The sequence below is a fragment of the Raphanus sativus genome, chromosome 8 (genome assembly GCF_000801105.2).
Source record: "Raphanus sativus cultivar WK10039 chromosome 8, ASM80110v3, whole genome shotgun sequence".
NCBI classification, from domain to species: domain Eukaryota; kingdom Viridiplantae; phylum Streptophyta; class Magnoliopsida; order Brassicales; family Brassicaceae; genus Raphanus; species Raphanus sativus.
Genome location: NC_079518.1, coordinates 3,313,407 through 3,335,889, shown reverse-complemented (window position 1 = coordinate 3,335,889; position 22,483 = coordinate 3,313,407). Strand labels below are relative to the sequence as shown.

General features: G+C 37.6%; 7 protein-coding genes across 13 annotated transcripts; 2 read left to right on the top strand and 5 right to left on the bottom strand.

Annotated features, from left to right (window-relative positions):
* Positions 1 to 414: 414 nt before the first annotated feature.
* Positions 415 to 2,172, top strand: LOC108818685 (PLASMODESMATA CALLOSE-BINDING PROTEIN 3-like). Its single transcript, XM_018591605.2, has 4 exons — positions 415 to 674; positions 1,093 to 1,332; positions 1,665 to 1,698; positions 1,817 to 2,172. The coding sequence occupies exons 1-4, from the start codon at positions 623 to 625 to the stop codon at positions 2,061 to 2,063; spliced, it is 573 nt and encodes a 190-aa protein (XP_018447107.1). The 5' UTR covers positions 415 to 622; the 3' UTR covers positions 2,064 to 2,172.
* A 178-nt stretch (positions 2,173 to 2,350) lies between these two features.
* Positions 2,351 to 4,425, top strand: LOC108820667 (phosphoserine phosphatase, chloroplastic-like). Of its 3 annotated transcripts, none has more exons than XM_018593664.2 (8): positions 2,351 to 2,510; positions 2,774 to 3,004; positions 3,105 to 3,237; positions 3,314 to 3,439; positions 3,611 to 3,704; positions 3,800 to 3,949; positions 4,018 to 4,071; positions 4,156 to 4,425. In XM_018593664.2, the coding sequence occupies exons 2-8, from the start codon at positions 2,785 to 2,787 to the stop codon at positions 4,279 to 4,281; spliced, it is 903 nt and encodes a 300-aa protein (XP_018449166.1). In that variant the 5' UTR covers positions 2,351 to 2,510; positions 2,774 to 2,784; the 3' UTR covers positions 4,282 to 4,425. The 3 variants fall into 3 exon arrangements, with proteins under 3 accessions (XP_018449166.1, XP_056849034.1, XP_056849035.1); XM_056993054.1 differs by lacking the exon at positions 2,351 to 2,510 and adding an exon at positions 2,549 to 2,662; XM_056993055.1 differs by lacking the exon at positions 2,351 to 2,510 and adding an exon at positions 2,641 to 2,662 and having other exon boundaries at positions 3,332 to 3,439.
* Positions 4,426 to 5,519: 1,094 nt separating this feature from the next.
* On the bottom strand, positions 5,520 to 7,123 carry LOC108820795 (glycine-rich RNA-binding protein 6, mitochondrial-like). 2 transcript variants are annotated; one of them, XM_018593799.2, is made up of 5 exons: positions 6,971 to 7,123; positions 6,488 to 6,622; positions 6,317 to 6,385; positions 6,110 to 6,216; positions 5,520 to 5,887 (listed from the first exon to the last, which is right to left on the bottom strand). In XM_018593799.2, the coding sequence occupies exons 2-5, from the start codon at positions 6,609 to 6,611 to the stop codon at positions 5,726 to 5,728; spliced, it is 462 nt and encodes a 153-aa protein (XP_018449301.1). In that variant the 5' UTR covers positions 6,612 to 6,622; positions 6,971 to 7,123; the 3' UTR covers positions 5,520 to 5,725. The 2 variants fall into 2 exon arrangements, with proteins under 2 accessions (XP_018449301.1, XP_056848703.1); XM_056992723.1 differs by lacking the exon at positions 6,971 to 7,123 and adding an exon at positions 6,745 to 6,768.
* A 123-nt stretch (positions 7,124 to 7,246) lies between these two features.
* On the bottom strand, positions 7,247 to 10,164 carry LOC108820658 (protein LONGIFOLIA 1-like). Its single transcript, XM_018593649.2, has 2 exons — positions 9,903 to 10,164; positions 7,247 to 9,672 (listed from the first exon to the last, which is right to left on the bottom strand). Exons 1-2 carry the CDS (start codon positions 10,024 to 10,026, stop codon positions 7,349 to 7,351), a joined length of 2,448 nt encoding a protein of 815 aa, XP_018449151.1. The 5' UTR covers positions 10,027 to 10,164; the 3' UTR covers positions 7,247 to 7,348.
* Positions 10,165 to 10,244: 80 nt separating this feature from the next.
* Positions 10,245 to 14,309, bottom strand: LOC108820661 (uncharacterized). 3 transcript variants are annotated; one of them, XR_008937937.1, is made up of 8 exons: positions 14,156 to 14,309; positions 12,392 to 13,771; positions 12,219 to 12,300; positions 12,056 to 12,119; positions 11,781 to 11,966; positions 11,611 to 11,671; positions 11,270 to 11,496; positions 10,245 to 10,772 (listed from the first exon to the last, which is right to left on the bottom strand). XR_008937937.1 is itself a non-coding variant. In XM_018593654.2 (7 exons), the coding sequence occupies exons 2-7, from the start codon at positions 13,713 to 13,715 to the stop codon at positions 11,339 to 11,341; spliced, it is 1,875 nt and encodes a 624-aa protein (XP_018449156.1). In that variant the 5' UTR covers positions 13,716 to 13,771; positions 14,156 to 14,309; the 3' UTR covers positions 11,095 to 11,338. The 3 variants fall into 3 exon arrangements, 2 of the variants coding, with proteins under 2 accessions (XP_018449156.1, XP_018449157.1); XM_018593654.2 differs by lacking the exon at positions 10,245 to 10,772 and having other exon boundaries at positions 11,095 to 11,496; XM_018593655.2 differs by lacking the exon at positions 10,245 to 10,772 and having other exon boundaries at positions 11,095 to 11,496; positions 12,392 to 13,757; positions 14,156 to 14,291.
* A 132-nt stretch (positions 14,310 to 14,441) lies between these two features.
* Positions 14,442 to 17,641, bottom strand: LOC108820662 (tip elongation aberrant protein 1-like). 2 transcript variants are annotated; one of them, XM_018593656.2, is made up of 11 exons: positions 17,252 to 17,641; positions 16,851 to 17,000; positions 16,580 to 16,747; positions 16,340 to 16,492; positions 16,091 to 16,243; positions 15,812 to 15,976; positions 15,599 to 15,721; positions 15,314 to 15,503; positions 15,018 to 15,222; positions 14,752 to 14,937; positions 14,442 to 14,686 (listed from the first exon to the last, which is right to left on the bottom strand). In XM_018593656.2, the coding sequence occupies exons 1-10, from the start codon at positions 17,430 to 17,432 to the stop codon at positions 14,800 to 14,802; spliced, it is 1,626 nt and encodes a 541-aa protein (XP_018449158.1). In that variant the 5' UTR covers positions 17,433 to 17,641; the 3' UTR covers positions 14,442 to 14,686; positions 14,752 to 14,799. The 2 variants fall into 2 exon arrangements, with proteins under 2 accessions (XP_018449158.1, XP_018449159.1); XM_018593657.2 differs by having other exon boundaries at positions 14,783 to 14,937.
* Positions 17,642 to 19,518: 1,877 nt separating this feature from the next.
* On the bottom strand, positions 19,519 to 20,674 carry LOC108819702 (putative F-box protein At1g30925). The gene is made up of 3 exons (XM_056992379.1): positions 20,182 to 20,674; positions 19,669 to 19,968; positions 19,519 to 19,526 (listed from the first exon to the last, which is right to left on the bottom strand). Exons 1-3 carry the CDS (start codon positions 20,672 to 20,674, stop codon positions 19,519 to 19,521), a joined length of 801 nt encoding a protein of 266 aa, XP_056848359.1.
* Between the last annotated feature and the right edge of the window lie 1,809 nt (positions 20,675 to 22,483).

The following is a 22,483-nucleotide window of genomic DNA, read 5'->3' as shown; positions in this document are numbered from 1 at the left end:
TTGAGCTACAAGCTTCAGCTTCTTTCCATAAAATGCAAAAATGAGGAAAAATATAATTGATGAGATTCAAAGTTGTGTTAAGCCTCATTTTTAAAAGCTTTGGTACTATATGTGTAGTAATCATCCAATGGCAATATAGGAATTGGGTAGTTGGCATCATAAAATTTTTAGTTTCCATATAAACATCAATTAAAACATTATTTATTTTTCTTTTCTGTAGATGAAAAATGTCTCCAAAAACAGGTTTTTGTGGCTATGGAACTACTAATAACAATGTAAAGCTATTTTCAAAATAAAGATAAATAATCCATTTCTCTCATATTAATAGTTGAGTCCTAGCCCATTTCTGTTCTCATTTTCCCTGTGATATATATTATTATATATACTAATATTATACTACTACTATATTTAGGAGTAGAGAGAGAGTGTGTGTAATATCATTGTTCTGCAGGATCTAAGCAAAAAGCCCTCTCTATTTTCACTGTCTTCAATGCAGTGACTCTATTTCTCTCTCTCTCTTTACCCACAACTCTTTGTTAGCTTCAAAACCTTCTCTTCTCTCTTCCATTCTCTCTCTCTATAAGCTGCATCTAAATCCTGTGCCTAGTTCTAGTGCAAAACCATGGCTGTTGTTGTTCTTGCTGTGATTTTGTTGGCTATGGTTGGTCACTCAAGTAAGACACTCTTCTCTGATTAAATCCTGCAAAGTTTAAATAAAAATAACGCTTCTCTGTCTCACGTCACATGGATTTTCTTCTTTTGTTGGGAGAAATATTTTCTTTATTTATTTAAAACCTTTTTTTTAACTCAAATGCTCCCTTTAACCAACTCTGTTTTAGTACAGAACACAGTCTCAAATTTCTTAGCTTTTCATAGTTTGAATGAAATTTCCTAAAAAGAAGGACCCTTTCTTGATTAGCTCATACTTTTTTTCGTAAAAAGGTGTTGCCTTTTTTAATATGTGTGAGAACCACAACCTTGTTCCTTCTTGAATTTACACATTTAGGTTTCATCTCACACATAAGTTGGTGAATGAAAGTTGAAGAACTATGTGTAGTCAATGGTCATGAAAGTGTGTGTGTGTGTGTGTAGGTGGGACATGGTGTGTATGCAGAGAAGGACTAAGCGAAGCAATGCTGCAGAAGACACTAGACTACGCATGTGGCGCAGGAGCTGACTGTGGACCTATTCACCAGAACGGACCTTGCTTCAACCCAAACACCGTCAAGTCTCACTGCTCCTACGCCGTCAACAGCTTCTTTCAGAAGAAAGGTCAGTCTCAGGGAACTTGTGATTTTGCCGGCACAGCCACAGTCTCAGCCTCTGATCCCAGTGAGTATCTCTCCCCCCACCAACCTTTACCTACCTCTCTACTTTCATTCATTATATTAAGTACAAAACAATGTGTGGACACCATCTTTCAAAACCAAACAGTTCAGAAGAGTATTTATTTAGTTATGAGTAAAAAAATGAAACTCAACTTGAAAAGCAAATCAGAGAGGATAGTATTTACCAAATCTAAACTTCACATGTTTCAATGTGAATGATGGTCGAGATAAAAACTATATATTATAATAACAACTCGAGATTCTCTACACAGATTTTAGAAGATATATATTTTATTAGTAACTCTTGTTTCTTGTGGTCTTTATGATTATATATAGGCTACACTTCTTGTGCTTTTCCTGCAAGTGCCAGGTAAACACACAACTTATCTTTCTTCACCACTTATGTTTTAGTGTTTTGGAACAAGAACTGGCTTTGATCTTGAGGATATGGGCTTAATAGACTTTCTCTTTTGTTGTTGTTGATGTAGTGGAAGTGGGACAATGACACCAGTGACGACAACACCATCGACAAGAGTCCCTACGACAACTAATACAAGACCCTACACAGTCACACCCCCAACAGGAGGAGGTTTGGGGATTCCAGCCGGTGGTTTCAATCCAGACTACACAGATCCATCCTATTCCTTTGGACTCAAACTCCAAAACCCAACTTTATTTTTTATCTGGATTCTTCATGCTCTTCTACTTGTTGATCTAGTAGTGAACGACAACTAAGTTGGACTGTTGCGGATCATGTGAATGTGCCAATGTGGGTCTCTCTCTCTCACTAATGGAATCTTTTGTGAGATAGACTTGTTTTGTTCAATCCTTGTCTGTTATTTTCCCTAGCTGTTATCCACTTCGCTTTCAGAAAAAAAAAAGAAGAATTGTACATTTTGATCTTTTCAAGGAAAGGAGACGACAAATATTCAAGGCTATATATCTTTCACCGGAATTAGTTACTTGCCATCCAAAAAAGTATTTATATAATAGAGGATAAAAGTGTCATTTAAAAAGTTCACTCTTAATTAATTTAGGGGTAAAATTGTCATTCTGTCGGTTCTTATTACACCAACCAAAACACTCTTTCTCAGTTACTTTTTTTAACCAATCTACTACTACCGCCGGCGATTTTTCCGGTTTGGCAGCTTTTCTTGTCTCTTCTTCTTCCTCCTCCTTTCGGTGAAGATCTCTGATCTCATCCTCAATCTCTACTGTAGATCGCACATGGAATCATGTTAAAATCTGCACACATTTTAGCTCTTCTACGTCTCGCTTTTGTTGATGAAGATCTCTATGAGTTTGGTGTATAATGAGTTAGAGTGTGATGTTCTGTTAGATTTCCACCTGGTCTTTTCGTGCTGAATCAGAAAAAAATGTCTTCTTGGTTTCTGATCTTAGACAATTGAACTGTTGTGTTTTTTTTTTTTTTTGGTGGTTTGCAGCTTCAAGTTTAATGGAAGCGTTCATTACTTCAAGGATTATTCCTGTTCAACTTCCCTGTAGAAAGCTCTCATCTTTTTCTGCTGATTTATCGTTAAGGAGATATCCTTGTAGAAGAGGCAGTGTCTCGATCATGAACCATCATTCCAGATTGCTCCGTCCAGTGACTGCTTCTGTTCAGCCGCAGGAGCTATCAGCTTTGGGGCGTGAAGGCAACACTTTTCCTTCTAAAGGTTACTACTTTTTACTTTGGGTTTAGAGAGTAACAACATCTGGTTACATAGTTGTGCAATTGTTTAAAGCTTTTGAATTTTCTTGTTATGGATTGCTTAGAGGTTCTCGATATTTGGAGAAATGTTGAAGCTGTGTGCTTCGATGTGGATAGCACGGTTTGTGTGGATGAAGGTATTGATGAACTTGCTGAGTTCTGTGGAGCTGGAAAGGCTGTTGCTGAATGGACTGCCAGGTTTGTGGAAATAATTTATAATACTAGATAGAGCGCTCTTGATATTTTTTGACCTTTGTCCATACTACTTACTCAGTACTGATTGCTATCTTAGAGCAATGGGTGGATCTGTTCCATTTGAAGAAGCTTTAGCCGCAAGACTTTCTTTGTTCAAGCCTTGTCTTTCCAAAGTTGATGAATATCTCCAAAAGACACCCCCGAGGTACTCTGATTTTGTCTACCTCCTTGCATTTGTTGATAGAATGGGTCTTTTAGTACTGATCCACTGACCAAGCAGAGGTTAACAACCAATTTGCTTGATTCTCTGCTTAGTGGGAACAATCCATGTTCACGTTACTTTCTGGAATGTTTCATTTTAGTGTGGTTTGTGTAGGCTATCCCCTGGCATTGAAGAGTTGGTCAAGAAGCTCAGAGCCAATAAAATTGATGTCTATTTGATATCTGGAGGCTTTCGACAGATGATCAATGTACTCTCTATCCATTTCACTTGTTTCTTCTGTCTTCTTTATTATGGGCAGAGACTACTAGAATAGTGGTGATAAAGTATCTTTTCTGTCTGTAGCCTGTAGCGTCGATTCTTGGCATCCCTCGGGAGAACATCTTTGCCAACAATCTTCTATTTGGAAAATCCGGTGAGTTTGTGGGCTTTGATGACAAGGAACCTACTTCAAGAAGTGGAGGCAAAGCCAAGGCAGTGCAGCAAATACGAAAGGTTCATCAAACTTTGTAAACTCAATATCTCCTGTTGAATATCAATATGAGACTTTTGGTTCTTTTCAGGGTCGTCTCTACAAGACTATGGCCATGATTGGAGACGGAGCTACTGATCTCGAAGTAAGCTTTTTTTTTTTTTTTAACATATAACAAAGAGATCGATCTCAGATGAGCAAACAAACTAAACTATTCACTCACTTGCAGGCACGTCAACCTGGTGGGGCGGACTTGTTCATATGCTATGCTGGAGTTCAGCTTCGTGAAGCTGTTGCAGCACAAGCAGATTGGCTTATCTTCAGTTTTGAACCTCTCATAAACTCCTTGGACTAAAAAACCTCTCTACACTGATTAGTTCCATTCAGCTTAACTCATTATTCATATATGATTAGTTATAAATTTTATCTTCAACAACACAATGTTTAATAAATTTTTTTAAGAACCCTTAATCTAAGAAACTACCATTGGAGACTAAAATTAGGTGTTTTTTTGACATGAACTTAATTTTAATATTTAAATATTGACTAAGAACCCATTTTGGGATATTAGAGAGCCATCCATCCTGGTCGATGAAAGAGTAGGTAGCGAATTGTTCCTTAGCGAGCGTAGGTTGAACTTTGTTTATCCAAGGAACTCTTCCGGATAAATACGAATATAAGAATAACTATAACTTGAGTATATTCTTTGACAAAACATGTCGTAAGCTGGTGGCAGGTAGGAGCGGTCAGAGTCTCTCAAACGTGTATCTTCCGTTGATGATTCTCTCTGGTTTTGCTTCCTAAACAGACCAACAATGATTTTATACGAAATTGGCAACATCCGTGAGCTGTTTGGACACAAGGTACAAGATCTTACTTACTACGACATACCTGAATAAAATTAATAGTAATTCTCATTGTTATTGGTATACTACTATACACAGGTGAATCTTACTACGATTAAACAGAGTCGCATATGTCGCATAGGAATCGACTCACCTTGATTTGGATACATGCAAAGTGCTGTACACAATCTATGATCCTTCAATTTTACTTTTGAAGATTATATCAACTTTTTTTTCTTTTTTCAAGACATTAAAAGAAGGGGAAATTTAGATACATATACTTATATTTTGAAAATCAGGCCTTGACTACAATATCCAATTTAGAATGTCTATAGTTATCTAATATCTAAATCTTACCTTTCTGTATTTTAAAACATAAACATTCGAGTTTGTACTCTCTTTTTCCAAAAATATGTATACTCTCGTTAAGATTTTATTTTATTTCATAAAAAGATTTTGTCCTGTTATATGAATCTCCTTCCGTATGCTTTTCCAGTTAGTTTGACGAATGAGAAAAAAGAATATATGAATATTCTGTCTTCCTTTTTATTTTAGCAAATAAATGCTCGAAATGGAAACTCGCTTATGAAGTTAATTGCTTTTATGAAAATGAAAGAATTGTGACAAGTTTTATTTTAGAAAAGAACAAATAAATAGTACTTGATGGTTGAACCAGACATATTTAGAACCTCTCATAAACTTGTTGGACCAAAACTGATCAGTTCCATTGATCTTAACTCATTATTCATATCTCAAATTTTGTATTCTCCTTTGAAGTGTGAAATTCCACTGAACCGATACATTTGTTTGGCAACTATAGCTGTTGTTTCATCTGTTTATTCAAAGCTTCAGTGAACGTTATAACAAAAATATTGGTCTCTTCTCTGTGAAAGAGAAAATTCAAACAAGCAGACTAATCAATCTCGGTGGAATGCATTCCTAGATACCACCAAGTTAACGAACAAAGTTATAGCCACCACGTCCGAATCCACCACGTCCAAACCCACCTCGACCGAATCCACCACGGCCACCACCATAGCCTCCCCTTCTTCCAAAACCACCTCCACCGCCTCCTGAATCAGCCGGGTTCACTCCAATTATTCGCCCATCAAGTTCCTGTTCAAGCAAGAAACTCTATAAAATGTCAAGTTTTTTTGTCAACCAAAGCAAAGAATGAACAAACGCATCAGTGTCTGAAGCACACCAAGGCACTATACTAAACATAAGACACAAACTAGTGTACAAGAAACTTATGTAGCTTCACAACGCGAGAAAGAAATTTAGATTCAAGACATTGATATTTAGTAACCAACAGAAACTGGAAAAAACTGGTGTCACCTGATCATTCATCTGTTGCATTGCCTTATTAGCAGCATCGATGGAATCATATGTTACGAAACCAAACCCCTTCGATACACCAGTTTCACGGTCTGAAACCACTACCACTGTGACAAACAAAAAGTACATACTTGTCAGCAAAGAGGAAGACAAACAAACCAATGGAGAAACGAATCAGCTGCAAAAATGAAAAGATAGCTACTATACCATCAACGATTTTGCCAAATTTGCCAAAAACTTGTTTCAAGATATCTACATCAGTAGTTGGTGAGAGACCTGCAAAAGAACCAGAGAATATAATAACAGGAATGTGATTAATAGTAAGACAATCAAAGAGTGAGTTTTGATTATTATTATAAAAGTTTTTGTGTGTCTAACCTCCAACAAAGAGTTTGGATGGAGTCAAAGAAAGATTGCCCTGTAACATTGCGTTGGCGGCCTGCATTGCTCTAGGCTGCCTGAAGATGTTTCCAGCTTTACTAAACAAACCCATGTAATGCATCTTCCTTCAATCTGTTAGCAAAATTTCCAGACAAACAAAGATCAAAAGAGAAAAAAACATCAGAATGTAGATAGATTGGTGATCATCAGTTCACAAGGTCAAAAAACTCATGTATAGATCTGAAGTTGCCAACATTTTTGAGTTCCGGCTAGAACCACAAGGGGCAGTCAGTATCTACAAGAATCAAGTCAAAGTTCACAACTTTAACTCAATAACCCATTTCCTAACGAATCCATATTACTGCATCACTCAGGACAGGGAAACGAAACACAGACAGAACACATGTCGGCTCCAAATCAATTCAAAGATAGAACACAAAACGAGGATTCGAGAGAAAGATAGCAAATGACTTCACAAACCTTTTGGGGTTTCTCTGTGGAAGATGATAATCTCTACAAGCGGTCGCTAACTCCAACGTCTTTCAGTTTCAGCTTAACGATTGAGAAAAACCCTCACTTTTATTGTACACTCCGATTCGTCACGGGACGATCACGTCCGTTGATTAGTAATTGCGTTAATCGTGACCGTTGATTTAGCTGATCGGCGACGAAGTTGTATATAGCCTTTATATTGAAGTTTTTTCTTTTGGTTAAATGGTGTAAATGTTAAAATTTTATGCTAAAGATACACAGCAAAACTAGAAGCGGATCCTTTATATTCAAAGTTGTAATGTTTTCATGACATTTGACTTTGTATTATTTATATATATGGCTTTTGAATACAGAGCTTATAAATCACTAACTAGTCGTCTGCATGAAGTTGCTTGCAGCTGCAGCCGAATCAATCTCACCATGCACAACTTCGCTCACCAAGTCCTTGAAGAGAAGCCTCTCTAAGTCCAGCACTAAACACGGTACTACATCATCATCATCAAAGTCTGTCCATTTCTCAGATCGAGTCGCTACATCTTCATCCAGTATACATTTCAAGAAGTCTTCTTCTTCTATCTCTGATCGTTTCTCGGCTTGCTTTTTCACTGTTTCTATCTCTGAACATACTTCTTTCAATAGCTGTTGCGCGCTTAACACCTTCCTCTTCATCGCTTTACATAGCTTCGTCCAAGGATCTTCAAAAACTAACTTCTTCAAGAGCGTTTCATTAACTGCATCAAACACAAGTTTGCGGTTGAGCTTCTCATTACTCCTGCTGCTGCTGCTGCTTCCTTTAGTTTGCTCGAGAACCAGGAATAGCTCAGGGTTGATAGGATGGCCTGAAGCGTGGAGCTGAAACGTTGTTAACTCTGAGCCTAGGTCTCTGAGGAGAAGACCTGAGGCTAACAGAATCTCGGATATGTATCTTTGATCGGTGTTGGTGGGGTCGTTGTTCTCGCATAGCGATGCAATGTAGTCCTGGCTGGTTTCGTCGTGGTTAGAGTTTAGTCTTTTCAGCTTTTGAACCAAGTGCTCAACGTTCCGAAGCTTCTTCCAGTTTATCTCTGGTGAAAAGCTAGTTGCGGTCTCTGAGAAGCTGTAAGCTGGATTCCACTGGTTTTCTTTGGTTGCCTCTATTACAGTTGGACTCTTTCCATCACCTGCTTCAGTAGCTTGTCTGGTTATCATGGTGGCTTCTGTTTCAGTGCTACATTGTTGGTCATTATTTTGCTGCAAGCTCATCTGAGCTCTGGGTCTACGCCTACCACCAGGAGAAGTAGTAGAACCTTCCAGTAGTCTGTTTGTTTGCTTTCTTGACTTGCTTGAATCAGATGAAGTGGTTGGTGGCCGAGAACACTTTTCATCCTCATGATTCTTCACCTGACGCAATCTTGGACTTGCAGATTCTGAATTCTTTAGAGTGCTTCCTTTGGAAACCTGAGAAGACAGTACGTTTCTTCTACTAGAATTGCTATCAACAGAACTGGTACTAAGTTCTTTTGCCACCTTCTTACTAGTTGAGTTTCTTTTAACATGCACAGATCCTTCTTCTCTATTTAGACTGTGAATGGGAATCAGAGATGATGAAGGGATACCAGATCTCTCAACAAGTCTTGCAGGTTTTATAATCACAATCGGTCCTCTCATAGCGTGTGGCCTCATCACCTGGTTCTCTAGACCTCTTGAGTTTGAGCATTGTGGTTGCTTTCGAGAACCAAACACACTTTTTCTCTGCGTTGCCTCTAACATCATCACATTAAGAGCTCTGAGATCCTCCTTTCCTGAATGCTTAAACTCAACACCTTTAAACCTTCTCTCCAATGACTGCGACAGAAGAGGCTTGTGCTTGATAAGGCTTCTTCTTCTATCAGTTTGCTTCCATGGAGCTGGCTCAGTGGGGAATCTCAAACTTGACAAGGGTTTCATAACAAACTCAGAGCTTCTCCATCTTGGTGACCTTGAGAATGGATCAATGTTACCATCAAACATGTTTTTGATCTTGTCTCTCCCCAATGGAGAACCAGGTAATGTCTCCAAACCCATTAGCTTTGCAACAACACTAGGTGGCTGTTTGTTCATGCTAGTGCTTCTACTGAAACTCTCAGAAGAAAGCTTATTACCATTACCTGATTTGAGATCAACGTGGTCTATACTCTCCAGCGAAAGCCTAGGAGACTCCTTCACATCCTTCTTCCCGGATTTCAACTTATTGTGAGATGAATCTTTAATGTCAACCTCGTTGTAGTAACAACGGTGAGATGTTGTCCTGAGTTGGGCTAGAGCCTTGCATGAATCATTGAAACCACAAGGTCTTGGAGAATCCTCCTCTCTTCTCTTGTGTCTACAAACTTCAGAAAGCCCTCCTCTGACTTCTCTGTACATAGAGTCTCTAACAACATCTCTAAGATCAAGTCCCATATGCGCAGCAAAACCTTTTCCTCGGGTCATCACTGGATCAGTAGTGGGAGATTCTGAGTAAATGACCCGGTCATAGGGTGATATTTCTGGTTGAGTTTCTTCTCTGTTGAGCTCTGATGACAACAGGGAAGATGATGAACACGACGAGGATGAGAAAGAAACCCTTGAAGAAGATTCTGTTAGTTTCTCGCTCGTAGCATTAATAACGTTGGAGTCTTGAAACTGAAACGCAGAGTCTCGTCCAAAGGTGATACTATTGACATGTGCATTACCTGCAACAATAACGGCACATAAGATCAAACACATAAACTAGAGCAATTCAGCAGAGAAAGCACAAAGAAAGTTTCTTCATGAAGAAACAGGAGCATTAAGAAGATAAGAACATGCAGAAAAAGAAACATACAGCTTATAGCATATGACCACGTACAGGTCAACGACTAAGAGACACGATCTAAGAAGGGCACAAGTATTATTTGTTAAAAAGAGTTATTATGATATTTACCTAAAGTAAGACTTTTACGAACATGGTGGCGATCAAAGAGTTGGAAAATCCCATTCATACATCCAATCTTCTTCTGCAGATCAGAGTTTTCATCTGCCAATGTATGGAGAAGCTTTGCAGCCATGTGATTAGTTGAACAAGTTTAGTGAGGAAGAGAATCTGAACTTGACAGTGTGTGTGTGTGTGTTGTACTTAACTTCTTTTGTTATTTCTCCATCAACAGCAACCACCTTTGTAACCATAACGAAAGTGACGCATTCTTCTATATTTTCATATAATTCCAAAAAAAAATATTTAGCTTCTTTTATCAGTTTAGATCCCAATAAAATTGGCACAGAAAAAAACTCAATGTGAACGCCATTGCTCTCCAGCTTAAGTTCCAGATCAACGACAAATAAAAAAAGAAACTCAAAACGTATTGTCGTGAACTATCTAATTGACACTAAAAAGCTCTGGCTATTACAGAACAAAGGAGGGTCTTTGTGTAAGAATCCACCAACAGTAGAAGAAGATTTAGAAAATGTACTTTAAAGAATCTCAGAAACACCCAAGAAAACAAGACGGAAAGTATTTAGATACTGAGAAACTGATGAAGCCAAGAAGAAGACGAAGAGGCAGAGGGAACAAAGGAATCTCTGACAAGTGCTACTCTGGTTTTTTTTACCTCTCTGTTTCTGCTCAGAGAACAATACAAAACATTTCTCTGATGAATAATAGAATTATAAATGATGTTAGATGAGAGAGAGAGAGAGATTGTGGCAAGTGGATATGATTTGTTAAAACTCTGTTCTTCAGATGTCTCCCTCTGCATGTGACTTCTGTCCTCTCCTTGAGACTTCACATATCCACATTATTATCTTCTTCTTTTTCCTATAACGATTTTCTTATATTTAATCTATCTCAGTGAATTAAATGAAAATTATTAAAGTTATGTATTTTTTTTATCATTTCAGTAATCAAATTGGTTTAGGTAGACATTAAATATAAGATTTAAGTTTTAGAACAGAATCACATGCTAAATAAACAAAGAAAATGGTTGTAAATGGAAAAGCATGCTTTAGTGGTTAGGTCACCAACTAGGAAGAGTTTGACTTTTCTTCTACGTTATCTCCCCCCACATCTAATTTTGTATCAGACAGTTTTTCTAGCTCCACTGCCATTATGCATGATTAGCTTCTTTTGTTTCTTACTATTAGGAGAAAATAATTATGCATAACCATTAACTGAAGAGATTCTTAGTCTTTGTTGAAAAATACAGAGATTAACAGGAATAGTAAGAGTCTGATGAGCTAAAAGTACATTTCTAAAGATAACATTTCACCAGAACTAACTTAAATCTATCTCTGCATGAACCTTGAAACACTTACTTGTTGTGAGCTCTCAAGAAGCAAATAAACAGTGAGGAGTTACTCAGTTAAAAATCCCCTGGATTGATTTTAGTTTTTATGAGCCTTGATGACCCTAGAGTAGAAACTCCATGATTCATGCGTCTCCGTTATTGCAGATTGACCAATAGGATTCTCCTCCACAAACTTCTGAACGTTCTCCGCATCCACTAACCTTTCCATGTACTTTCTTAGCTCACCATCAGGTCCTGTTCTCAAGATAAGAAATAATGTCAACGAACAATATGCATCTCCATTAATACTTTCTGCTTGATGTTGCAAAACTTGGATGCTGCTAAGGTTTAAAATGAGAAAAGACTTACCCAATGCACAATCTTCACGGTCTGTGTACTGGTACGGGAAAGGAAAGATTCCAGTGTGTGGCTGAAATAGAGTAAGAACAATAACCAAACCAATGTTAAGGTTTCAAAAAAACGTGAGATTGCAGAAAATGAATACATATGCCTCTGATTGCAAGTGTTGGAGTACTTACAGGATTACACAAGGCCTTGTCCGGTGAATCGTCGACAAGCAAAGTGTTTGACTCATCGTACTTTCGTTTTCCACAACTAAGACATGTCCCAAAACGATCCCAGACTGTTCTTAGATCTTTAAGGAACAGAGGTTTAGTAGTATTCTCCAGAGTTTTGAAGTCTGTTGTAATGCATATATTTTGATCCTGTTTACGTACATACAGAAGAAAGAATGTCTTGTCATATAATCCAATCCACAATAAGAGTTCTCATAGATGTTTTAGAGATCACTTACGAAACTAAATAGTAAATTTTTCGCATGATTTCCCATGACGATGTCTGTCATATAATTCAATCCACTGTAAGAGTATACGGAAAGAGAGAGTTAGTAGAAGGATTAATCTAACATGTATTAAGAAAAACGCATTTTGAATATTGGATCAGGTGAAGATATTTACATGCGTCTAGAAGACCATATCCCAACATCAAATCTTTCAAAGCAGAAGTCAAGAAAGGTATCAACAAAGGGTCTCTTGAAAACTGTACAGAATAACACAGAAAAATTACTCAAGAGTCAAGAAGTATGTAAGAACTCACAAATGTCCACACATTGAGATTGATTCTTTCTTACCTGATCTGAAAGATATTTTACCATCTGGAACGAATTCACCTGTATGCCCACGAGCAATATCTGCAAGGATTCCATTCAAATCAAACACAACAAGCTTTCTGGTACTTTGACCTTTGCATGAGCATCTAGGTAGATCTCCAGTTTCCTGTGAGGCAACTCCTTGAGTCATGATATTATCGTGTATTAAGACAGAACTTGACAAATGCGTATCAATCTTTCCCCCATAACTTGACAAATGCGTATCAGGCTTTCCCCCCTTACATTCTAGTTCTCCCTCACTCCTAGGTACAGAAACATCATCTTTCTTCGCATCAGTATCATGATCTTCACAAGACTTTTTCTTCTTCTTCTTCCTCCTCTTTTGTTTGGGTTCACCATTTTCATCTTCTGTCTTTTCTTCAACTGTTCCAGCATTCTTATCACAATTTTCCAAACCTTCTTTGTTTGGATGATCCAACGAACACTCTACTGGTTCACTCTCTATGGTGGCTAGTAAAGTATTGTCTGATGGATCACAGACCTCCATATCTTCATGTGACGTTTTCTTCTTCTTTCTCTTCCGTTTTTTAGTCTTTACTTCACGTACACCAGCAGAAGTTTCCATACACTCCACTGGCCCACTTTCCATGGTGGTTGCTAGAGTCTTTTCTAATGCGTCGCAGACCTCCGTTGTTTTGGTTTTTCTCCTCTTCTTTTTCTTGGCTCTAGGATTCTGAGTTTCGGACACAGTATCATCAGCTTTGGCATCTGCGCCCTCTTGTTGATCCACTGTATCATCCTTGGATTTCAGACAGCCGTTTACCACAGTACTCTCAACAATTTTTTCTTCTGTATTCAATGTCGATCCTTGAGCTTCAGAACTGTGCCTGGCATCGCGTTTAGTAGCAACCTCCGAATCGGTATCAACACCATTTTCCCTCGGCGCATTTATATCAGTGTCTTTTTTTCTCTTTCTTCGTTTCTTCTTTCTCTCAGAAGAAGTCATATCAACAGCACCTGACTGTGAATCTTCAGGCTTTTCACATGAATCTTTGGCTTGTTGGCACGAATCTTCTTGCATTGTAATGTTGGACAAAGGATTCTTGGGTAGATGCAGTTGATCTTCCTCGGTGTTTTTTACTGAAACATCCAACGTCTTCTCTTCTTCACACAAAGCTTCCTCTATCTTCTTCTTCTTCTTCTTCTTCTTTCTTCTTTTTGATTTTTTTCTACTGGAACCACTCATATTTTCATGTGGTGGTGAATCTTCTTCTTCTTCTGTTGGGTCTATATGAAGTGTAACACCAGTTTCTGGAACTGCTACCAATGAAACAGTAGTATCCATGATTCCTTTGTTTTTTTACTCAGATATTGCCTTCAAAATAATCTGCAGACACAAAACTGCCCCAGGAAAACGTTACTTAAAGATTAGTATAAGTAATTATAATTCACACTAAAAAGAAAAATCTATGAGAAGACAAAAAAAAAACAATGTAACTAAGCTGTCTCAACAGACAACCCAAACCAAATACTTGACAAACAAGAGAAGCAAGTTATCATATACGAAACACGGACATTCTAATACCATTCTACTTTGAAAAACATGATGGACAGTGTCGTTAATCCCTTATAACACCAAAAGACAATGACTTTAGCAAAACCCACTAACCATAAAGTAACTCAGATTCGAGCAATACCCAATTCAATGAAGCCAAAGATACTGACACAATAAATAAACAGAGATGTAAAAACACTACATTCAGAAATTTAAGGTGAATTATCAACCTTTGTGTTCTCCAAGGAGATTGGTTTTAGGGCAACTCAAACGGCAAAGAGTGTGTCTCTGAGAAAAGACTGAACGTTCCCCTCCAGAGAAGCGCGATCGGCGCGGCGGAAATCGAGAGGAAGAGAGGAAAAGAAAAACCTAACGATGTAGTTGCGTCTGTTGTCTTAACTACTTGGTTTCGGTTTTATTTGTAAACCATAACATTATCAATAACCAAACCGGTTTACAGAAAAGTATCCAATTTCTGTGAACCGATTATGGAATTACGTATTAACCCCCTTAAACTTCTGTTAATCAGATTAGTAACCCATTTCTTTTGAATATTCTTTTGTTCTGAACTGTGAGTGAGAGGAAGAAGCATTACATTGCTTTGCAAAGTTGAATAATTAAAGCAGAAGAAAAGAAAAAATAAAAACCTAATCAGAGTTAGCTTTTGATATCATCCTCATCAAGTCACCAACAAAAACCTAACTTAAGATTCTAAAACTAAACATATCCTTCTCTTCATCCTATCTTGCTGAATCTCTCATCTGCAAAAAAAAAGTTTGTTCAAATCAGTTGTTCAAGAGAACAGAGTTAGACACAAATGCTTCACCTCTTGTTGTGTCATCTAGTGGTTCAATCACCTTTGTTTTTCTGTTAGCTATGATGATGACTCTCCAGGTCCGGTCTTATTAGTAGCTCCAACATCAATCGACACCGCATTTCTAGATTCTAAAGAAGCTTCCTCTGTCTCAGGAACTGATGAAGATTGAGCTGCTGCTGTATTCACATTGCCCCCCTACAACACACAACAGATTTTTTCCCATAAGGAAATTGCATAAAGAAGCGTTTTTGCGGATATATTATTATTAAAATTACCACATCAAGCTGAGGTGCCACTGCCACTTCCACTGTGTTTATGTTAACATCCAGAGGGTTGCTGATGAGACCACTACCACCACCACCCTCCATTCCCATTGATGGAGAATCTTTGGATTCGGTAGCATCAGTTTGATCCTTGCTCAAACTTTTTGGTATCTTTAAACTGTTATCATGGTCACCGTTGGACATAGCTGGCCTCTTTCTGTACAACAACAAACAAAAATTGTTCACAAAACAATGCAACCAGCAGAAGAGAAAAAATCCGAAAATAAGAAACTAATGTAAGCACTCGCCTACTCAGGCTTTGATGATCAGTCGCCAGAGCGGAGCTCTGCTTGGTTGAAAACAAAACGCCACGAAGCACTTTCCCACCTATCATTGTTTCTATACTGTAACCAACAGGGAACCTCTCGGTTACCTTGGCTTGGAACATCATTTTTCCCTGATCAAATTGGCCATTGTTCAACCCAAAACTCCCTCTTCCTGCAATAAAAGCAAATCATAATCCGGATGGTGATATCCTGCTACAGACATAAATTTTTCAATCTAACATTGACTAGTTTGCTTATTAAAGACACCTTGATGATCCATATTGATTCCAAAGGAACTAGCGTGAGTTTGTTCTTGGCATTTCAACTTCAGTTGCTTCTTTAGAGACATGCTCCCTACATTTTGATCAAGCCTTGCATCATATCCAAGTCCTATTTAAACAAAAAATGTTAAAAAACGATTAGAAAGGAAATGACCAACTAGCAATTTTGAAGAGAGAGAGAAGAGAGATCAGTGGAGACCTGTGTGTAAGTAGAACATATCATCCAGTGCCTCAAGATTTTTATTGCAGCCACCAAGAAAGACAAGAAATCCGGATTTGTGAGGATCTAAACAAGCCCCTGCAGAAGAGAACCTCGCAGACGGACCTTCTCCTATGGTGAGAACCTTTGACCATACACACGTATCTACACGTGAGCACAAAAAAAAACAATGTGATTATGCTATCGAGCTCCAAGACACAGAAGCCAATCTGCCTCACAAAGACTGGTATCAAATGATCGTCTCAGTTTTAAACGTACCAAGATCAAGCACATAGAGATCATCGTAAAGATTCTGAGCATCCGTAAACCCTCCAAACACATACAAGTTCCTCCCAAGTGAAACAGTAACATGACCAGCTCGAGGTGTCAGTAACTGCCCCGAAGTATCCAGCTCCTTCCATATGAATGTATCTAACAAGTCAAAATGAAACTCACATTAACCTTTTCAGATAGAAGACATACATACTAGACTCGTAAGGTTGAAAAAGAAGATGGAATTTTAGGAACCTGTATCAAGGATATGAACATCAGACAGATAATAGTCGTGACCATCTTCACCACCTATGACAAGGATTTTGTTCTTCCACGATGAGCAAGTGTGGCTATCTCGCGCAGATGGTGGACATCCAATCGTAGCAGCACGTTTCCACACATAAGTCTCTACACAAGCGTAAAGCCCCCTTTACTTACTACTAAAGATGTATAATCAACGCATTGGAGATGATGACGCTATGGAATATAGATTACCTGTGTTAAGTATGTAAAGGTCATTATAATAGATTTCGTCATTAACATGAGGAGATTTCCCACAGCCACCAAAAACAAAAAGCCTTTTACCAACGAGTGTTGCGCTATGACCTTCTCTTGGCGCAGGTCCTTCACCCCTAACACTCTGACACTTCCAAGTATGTGAAGCTATTAACCACAAATGGAAACAAACAAACCCAATTCAGAATTAACTTCTTAAAACAGGAAGAAGTAGAAACTAAGAAATTATCACACATAAAAAGAAGCTTACAAGTGTCAAGAATGTACAAATCATTGAGAGATTTGATTCCATCAGTACCACCAAACACAATAAGGTTGTCGCCGACTGTTGTACAGCTGTGACTGTCCCTAGGAGGAGGAGGCGTGCCACTGACCATCGGCTGAGTCCATATCTGCTTTGCTGCATCAACACAGTGAGATCAAATAAATAAAACACAATAGACCAACTCTAAATCATATTAATACCAAAAGGGTCAGACTGTAATCAATCAAGTAAGATACAATGTAATGGATTAAAAAGGACAAAACTTTCTACTGTAGATTATTTTGTGCATACAATGAAGAACAACATGCAGGCAGGGCTGAACAAAGTTCCCTCTTATTGACAGAACAAAACAACATAGATAGGTTCCGACAAGAAGAGAGACTAACCAGCGTCGAAGACATGGACTTGATTGGTTTGGCGATTATCCGAGCCGTAGCCACCGAAAACGTAGAGAAAGGTACCTCCTTTAACGGCGTTACAAGTATGTCCCCACCTCTTCCCGGGCCCGGAAGAAGAAGAAGACTCACCGAGACCCAATTGTTGTTGTCGGACCCTTTCCCACCTCATTCTCCGGGGGAGGGAGAAAGCTACTTCCTTTCCTTTTGGATGAGAAAGTGCGGGAAAATGAAAAAGAGTTTTTGTTGTTAAAGGAGAAGAATGAAGAGGAGGAATCCGAAATCAAAAAATAATTTCTTCTGGCGATTACATTTACAGAACAGAATGATAAAGGTGCTTCCTTTTTTTTGCTTTAGGTTATCGGAAAAAGTTAAATAAAAAAAAAGATTAGTGACAAACCGCAAGCTTCTTTAGTTTTTTTCGTATTTACATGGCATGTGTTTGTGACGTGTCAATGAACTATTGGTTGGTTATAGTCTCCTAAAATAGTCAAATATGGGTCCCCGAGGCTCAAGGATATACGTTACAAGGATCTTCTTTGTTATTTTTAAACAGTTTTGTGTAATCTATATTTTAAATAAAACGATAATTAAACAGAAAAACACATGACTAAACATTAATCAAATAAGATTCTTAATTTTTATGATCAAACAAATATTAAGTGATTTTTAAGATTTATTTTTATATAATGAACATATATAGTGTATAAATAAATTTTCAAAAAATTATAATATGTAAAGAAATTTCAAAAAAAAAATATAAAGAATAATTTATCATAATATTTTTTTAGATGCATGTATTAATAAGTAGCTATAAAACGTTTATGTATGCATGTGCAGACAAAATACGTAGTTAGCTTTAAAATAAATCTATACATTATATACTTACGGATGATATTTACGATTAATTATTTTTTAAAATGTTTAAAAATTAGTAATAATATAATTGATTTGGTCAATATATGATAAGAGTGTTATAATTGATTTTCAACTTACTTTTGGTTAATCACAAATTTTTTGTAACGTTTTAATTCTTACTGCTAGCAAATTCTACAATCTATTCTCGTGCGCTGATTTTTCTATTTGTCTGATGGTCGGTTGATGTATTAATTTTAGAGGTTCAAAAATGTGTTTATTAGTTCTGTAATCACCACATGTTTCTTCTTTGTATTTTTGTGTATTTCACGTTGTTATTAAAAATTACTTTCCGGTATATAATTCAACTTTAATTACTCCAGTTAAAAGTTAAAACACAGTTAGTTTTGAAGCTACGATTTGCTGTTCCAAAAGTAGATCAGTCTTGAGGTTAGGTTCCAGCAACACAAAAGACAGACCAAATTTGTCCGGAATCTATTAATATTGTGAGACACAGTAAAATATCAAAGTTGCTAAATCATTTGAAGTAAGATATCTCTTTCTCTGAGATGACCAGAACCAAGCAAGGTCGTCAGGGCAAAAGGTCCAGTATCATATTGAATACACATTTTACTAAACACATAGGTTTTTCGCACCTGTAAAATTCATACATCATCTAAAAGACTAAGAGCACGAAACTTGTTAATATACCTCTTTTATCCTTTAAAAGTTTTTTGTATAAACGATTTAAACCATTTAAACCATCTCGGCCTCCGAAGAGACGTGTTTATATACCTCTTTTATCCTTCAAAAGTCTTTTGCCTGTGAGGATTTCCTTAAAGACGAAGAGGGAGCGAGTTTAGTTGGCTTGAGATGAGAAGCTTAAAGCTGACATGATGATCGAGTCAGCGTGCTTCAAACTTACAAGCAACATTGCTGGGAACTGGAACCAAGTTTGTCTGGAATCTATTAATATTGTGTGCCACAGTAAAATCTCAAAGTTGCTAAATCATTTGAAGAAATATATCTTCTCTAAGATGACCAGTAGTACCGAGCAAGGTTAGGTCAAATGGTTCAAATATCATACTGAATACACCTTTTATTAAAAACAGAGAGCTTTTAGCAGGGCCGTCTAACGGCATGTGCAAGTGGAGCGGTCGAACAGGGTCCAAATTAAAAAATTAAAAAATGTTAAGAATTTTTGAGATAAATATATAAGTTATGATATAAAACTTTAAACTTTTAAACATAATACTAAATTTATAGCTGATAATTTCAAAAGAAGATGCCAAATATATATAAATAAAACTATAAACTTTTAAAACTATTTTACTACATTATTAATTATACCATTAATATTTTTTTGAACAGAGTCCATAAATAAACGAAGACAGCCCTGGCTTTTAGCCAACTGGGAGAAAAACAAAGAGCACTAAATTTGTTAAAGTTTTCAAACCTAGCTACATCTTGATGCAGCTGCCAAGATTTCATATTTAACGTGAGATCATCTACATGGTCTACAAAGGGGTGAATTAATCCACGGTTCTCGAAACCTTGGACTTCATGGCGTTTGACAGTGTTCCTTTCGGGATGGAAGTAGAAAACATTAAACGGCTTGGACTGATAATAGTTCTCCATCAAAACAATTTCACCTGTAGCGGTTACTCTAACTGCGTTAACAGAGCCAGTGCCACTGAATATATCACCAGGAAGAGTGAATCGATGTTCCGACCAATCATTTTTCTCGGCATCCTCTAGAACCCAAATAGTCATACTTTCACGACATGTCCATCTTATCACACCTAATTTACCCTTGTAGTTGACAAATGTTGTAGTATAAACACGAGGGAGTCCTGGGTGCACAAAATTGAATTTCTCAGACCGAACATCAAAGCAAACTATATACCGAGTTGCATAGGACCCTGGAGCCAAGTAATATAAAGCTCCATTGATGCATATCCCAGCGGACCAAGGTCTATGGGGTAAGGGAGATTTTACCTTCCTCCATTTTTTTTCTCTGGTTCCTAGTGTAAAAATATTATAAACATCGGCACAAGATGTATAACTTGCATTGGATGACACTACCTTGAACACCTTGTCAATGGGATCAAACCCTAAGGAGCTCACACAACCCGTCTTCACTGTAGGTAAGAACTCATACTGTCCTGTGCTAGGGTTACATATCAGATGCTCCGTATACTTCTCCTCCTTCGAGATTGGCACTCGACGTAACAAGAACAAACCAGAGGCATAACCACAAAGTTCAACCGGGAAGTCTTTCCAGAACTCGAACTGAACGCAGGCGGCTACGGACGACTTGTCATCTTCAGTACTATCAAGCTGAGGAAACGAAAAGAAGAGAAACTCGTTGTTTCTAGATCTTCTCATGACGAAAAAGAGACTAGGACGAGTGGAAGACTTGGTTAAGAAGAGCTCGGTAAATTCTGCACTGCAAAGTATGGACCTCCATTGCTCCGACACGCAACGACATCTCGCTATTGACTTGACAGGCAATCTAGAGAATATCTCGTGCAGAAGTTCAAGAGGGATTGAATTCATCATGATCAAACACTGAAAGAAAGAGAGAGAAAGATAAGAGGGAGAGGTGAGTGCAAATCATTGTAGGTAATCTTTAATATTAATACTAGTGTTCGAGACCTAGGGTTTCATTACGAACCAAGCCAAATCGTGCGTGGTTCGGTTAATTTAGTTCGATTTCGGTTTAAAGGCATAAACCGGTCGATGCCTTACCTTTGATAACAATTGGCCTGGTGTTTCCACTTTCCATCTCGGCCTCTGAAGAGACGTGTAATATACCTCTTTTATCCTTTAAAAGTCTTTTGCCTATGAGGAACATTCTCTTAAATATGAAGAGGGAGCGAGTTTAGTTGGCTTGAGATGAGAAGTTTAAAGCTGACATGATGATTGAGTCAGTGTGCTTCAAACTTACAATTAGCAACATTGCTAGGAGCTGGAATAATAAATTTATAAGTATTTAGAGTAGCTGTTGGGTGCTTGAATATGTCTAGCACCATGATGGCATTCACTGCTCCAACAAATACATGTTAACTTGTTGTTACGTCAAAAAAATTGTTTGATTATTAAAGGATAATACAAAAACATGCTAACTTCTTGTTGTGTCAAAATACATGTTAACTTGTTACATTAAGGGGTCGCGAGTTAACTTGGGAGAGATTGTTGATTATCTGGATGAAAAAAACCACTAAATACAGAGAACATTACAGCTTGAAAACAAAAGGAGATAAATAAATTATCCATCTCCTTTGAGAAAAATAAATATAACAAAAACTCACAAAAAATAAATAAGTATCCCTGTAATCTATCAAACCATAAGTACATCATGGACCCTCTAATGTGTGAATTATAAATTGCTCTTCAGACCATAGGAAGAGACCATTAACAGTCTTCAGAGAATATCTGAAATCTGACAAACTTTTCTGAGCTCTACAATAATCCAAGACAAAAACAAAAGACAAAAAGAATCTTCAGAGTGTATAAGAAATCAAGAATTTTCGGATAGGGGATCAGTCTCAACTCTCCCAAAAAAAAGTCTTTTGCTTCTAAGCTGTGACACAATCTTGTAAATAAGGATGGCTGGAGTTCAAAAACTTCAACCAAAACGGTTTATACCTACCAATACCAATCTTTAGCCAAGGCTTCTTGTTGCCACTGTAATGAACCACAGCCGCCGTTTCGATCAGACGGTTATCAATGTTCACATCGTAACCTAACCCTAAGACATGCCATCTTCTGTCTAGCGGCTCGGTGAGACCGTAGAAAGCCAACAGCCCCGGAGGAAGAGTCCCTAGCTTCCAAAGCGTCCTCTCTCTATTCTTCTCTTGCCAGTAATGGTACCTACCAGTCACGTTCGCTTTCCTCCACGCTATAAGTTCGAAAACGTTCATACCAAAGGCCCATCCGCACGCTTGCGGATCAAACTTGGAGCTGATGGGCGGGTCAGAGAAGTTTAGATACTTGTAATAACGGTGAAAGGCTTCAAGACACGTCTCCACAGCGCCGTTGACGTTTCCGTGGAGGTCCAAGGAGAAGAGTGGAGTCAAATCTTTCTGAACAACAACATCGTCGTCTAGGAAAACGGGGAAGTTACTCTATTAGATATGCTTTAACAATCAGTGCCTACGAATTTCTAGCATCGATTGTGCGCTGATTTTTCTGTTTGTGATTACTAATATCTGATGGTTTATGCAGTAGCTTTAGAGGTTCAAAAAAAAAGTTTAATAGATATGTAATCACTACATGTTTTATTTTGTATTTTTTATGTATTTGACATGATATTGAAAATTACTTTCCTATATATCATGCATTTTCAACTACTCCAATTAAAAC

What these genes read in the sequence shown, in the direction of transcription:
- LOC108818685 (XM_018591605.2), top strand. Translation starts at nt 623, where the DNA reads ATGGCTGTTGTTGTTCTTGCTGTGATTTTGTTGGCTATGGTTGGTCAC. An exon ending in GGCTATGGTTGGTCACTCAA is followed by an intron (nt 675 to 1,092) that starts GTAAGACACTCT and finishes GTGTGTGTGTAG; the next exon opens with GTGGGACATGGTGTGTATGC. An exon ending in GCTTTTCCTGCAAGTGCCAG is followed by an intron (nt 1,699 to 1,816) that starts GTAAACACACAA and finishes TTGTTGATGTAG; the next exon opens with TGGAAGTGGGACAATGACAC.
- LOC108820667 (XM_056993054.1), top strand. An exon ending in GTTGCTGAATGGACTGCCAG is followed by an intron (nt 3,238 to 3,313) that starts GTTTGTGGAAAT and finishes CTACTTACTCAG; the next exon opens with TACTGATTGCTATCTTAGAG. An exon ending in CTCCAAAAGACACCCCCGAG is followed by an intron (nt 3,440 to 3,610) that starts GTACTCTGATTT and finishes TGGTTTGTGTAG; the next exon opens with GCTATCCCCTGGCATTGAAG.
- LOC108820795 (XM_018593799.2), bottom strand. Translation starts at nt 6,611, where the DNA reads ATGCATTACATGGGTTTGTTTAGTAAAGCTGGAAACATCTTCAGGCAG. An exon ending in ATCCAAACTCTTTGTTGGAG is followed by an intron (nt 6,386 to 6,487) that starts GTTAGACACACA and finishes GTTCTTTTGCAG; the next exon opens with GTCTCTCACCAACTACTGAT. An exon ending in TGCAACAGATGAATGATCAG is followed by an intron (nt 5,888 to 6,109) that starts GTGACACCAGTT and finishes TTGCTTGAACAG; the next exon opens with GAACTTGATGGGCGAATAAT.
- LOC108820658 (XM_018593649.2), bottom strand. Translation starts at nt 10,026, where the DNA reads ATGGCTGCAAAGCTTCTCCATACATTGGCAGATGAAAACTCTGATCTG. An exon ending in TCGTAAAAGTCTTACTTTAG is followed by an intron (nt 9,673 to 9,902) that starts GTAAATATCATA and finishes TTATTGTTGCAG; the next exon opens with GTAATGCACATGTCAATAGT.
- LOC108820661 (XM_018593654.2), bottom strand. Translation starts at nt 13,715, where the DNA reads ATGGATACTACTGTTTCATTGGTAGCAGTTCCAGAAACTGGTGTTACA. An exon ending in AAAATTTACTATTTAGTTTC is followed by an intron (nt 11,967 to 12,055) that starts GTAAGTGATCTC and finishes GTACGTAAACAG; the next exon opens with GATCAAAATATATGCATTAC. An exon ending in ACAAGGCCTTGTGTAATCCT is followed by an intron (nt 11,672 to 11,780) that starts GTAAGTACTCCA and finishes ACTCTATTTCAG; the next exon opens with CCACACACTGGAATCTTTCC.
- LOC108820662 (XM_018593656.2), bottom strand. Translation starts at nt 17,432, where the DNA reads ATGAGGTGGGAAAGGGTCCGACAACAACAATTGGGTCTCGGTGAGTCT. An exon ending in AGTCCATGTCTTCGACGCTG is followed by an intron (nt 17,001 to 17,251) that starts GTTAGTCTCTCT and finishes GTGTTGATGCAG; the next exon opens with CAAAGCAGATATGGACTCAG. An exon ending in CCTTTACATACTTAACACAG is followed by an intron (nt 16,493 to 16,579) that starts GTAATCTATATT and finishes ACGCTTGTGTAG; the next exon opens with AGACTTATGTGTGGAAACGT.
- LOC108819702 (XM_056992379.1), bottom strand. Translation starts at nt 20,674, where the DNA reads ATGAATTCAATCCCTCTTGAACTTCTGCACGAGATATTCTCTAGATTG. An exon ending in GGTAGTGTCATCCAATGCAA is followed by an intron (nt 19,969 to 20,181) that starts GTTATACATCTT and finishes TTGTGCACCCAG; the next exon opens with GACTCCCTCGTGTTTATACT.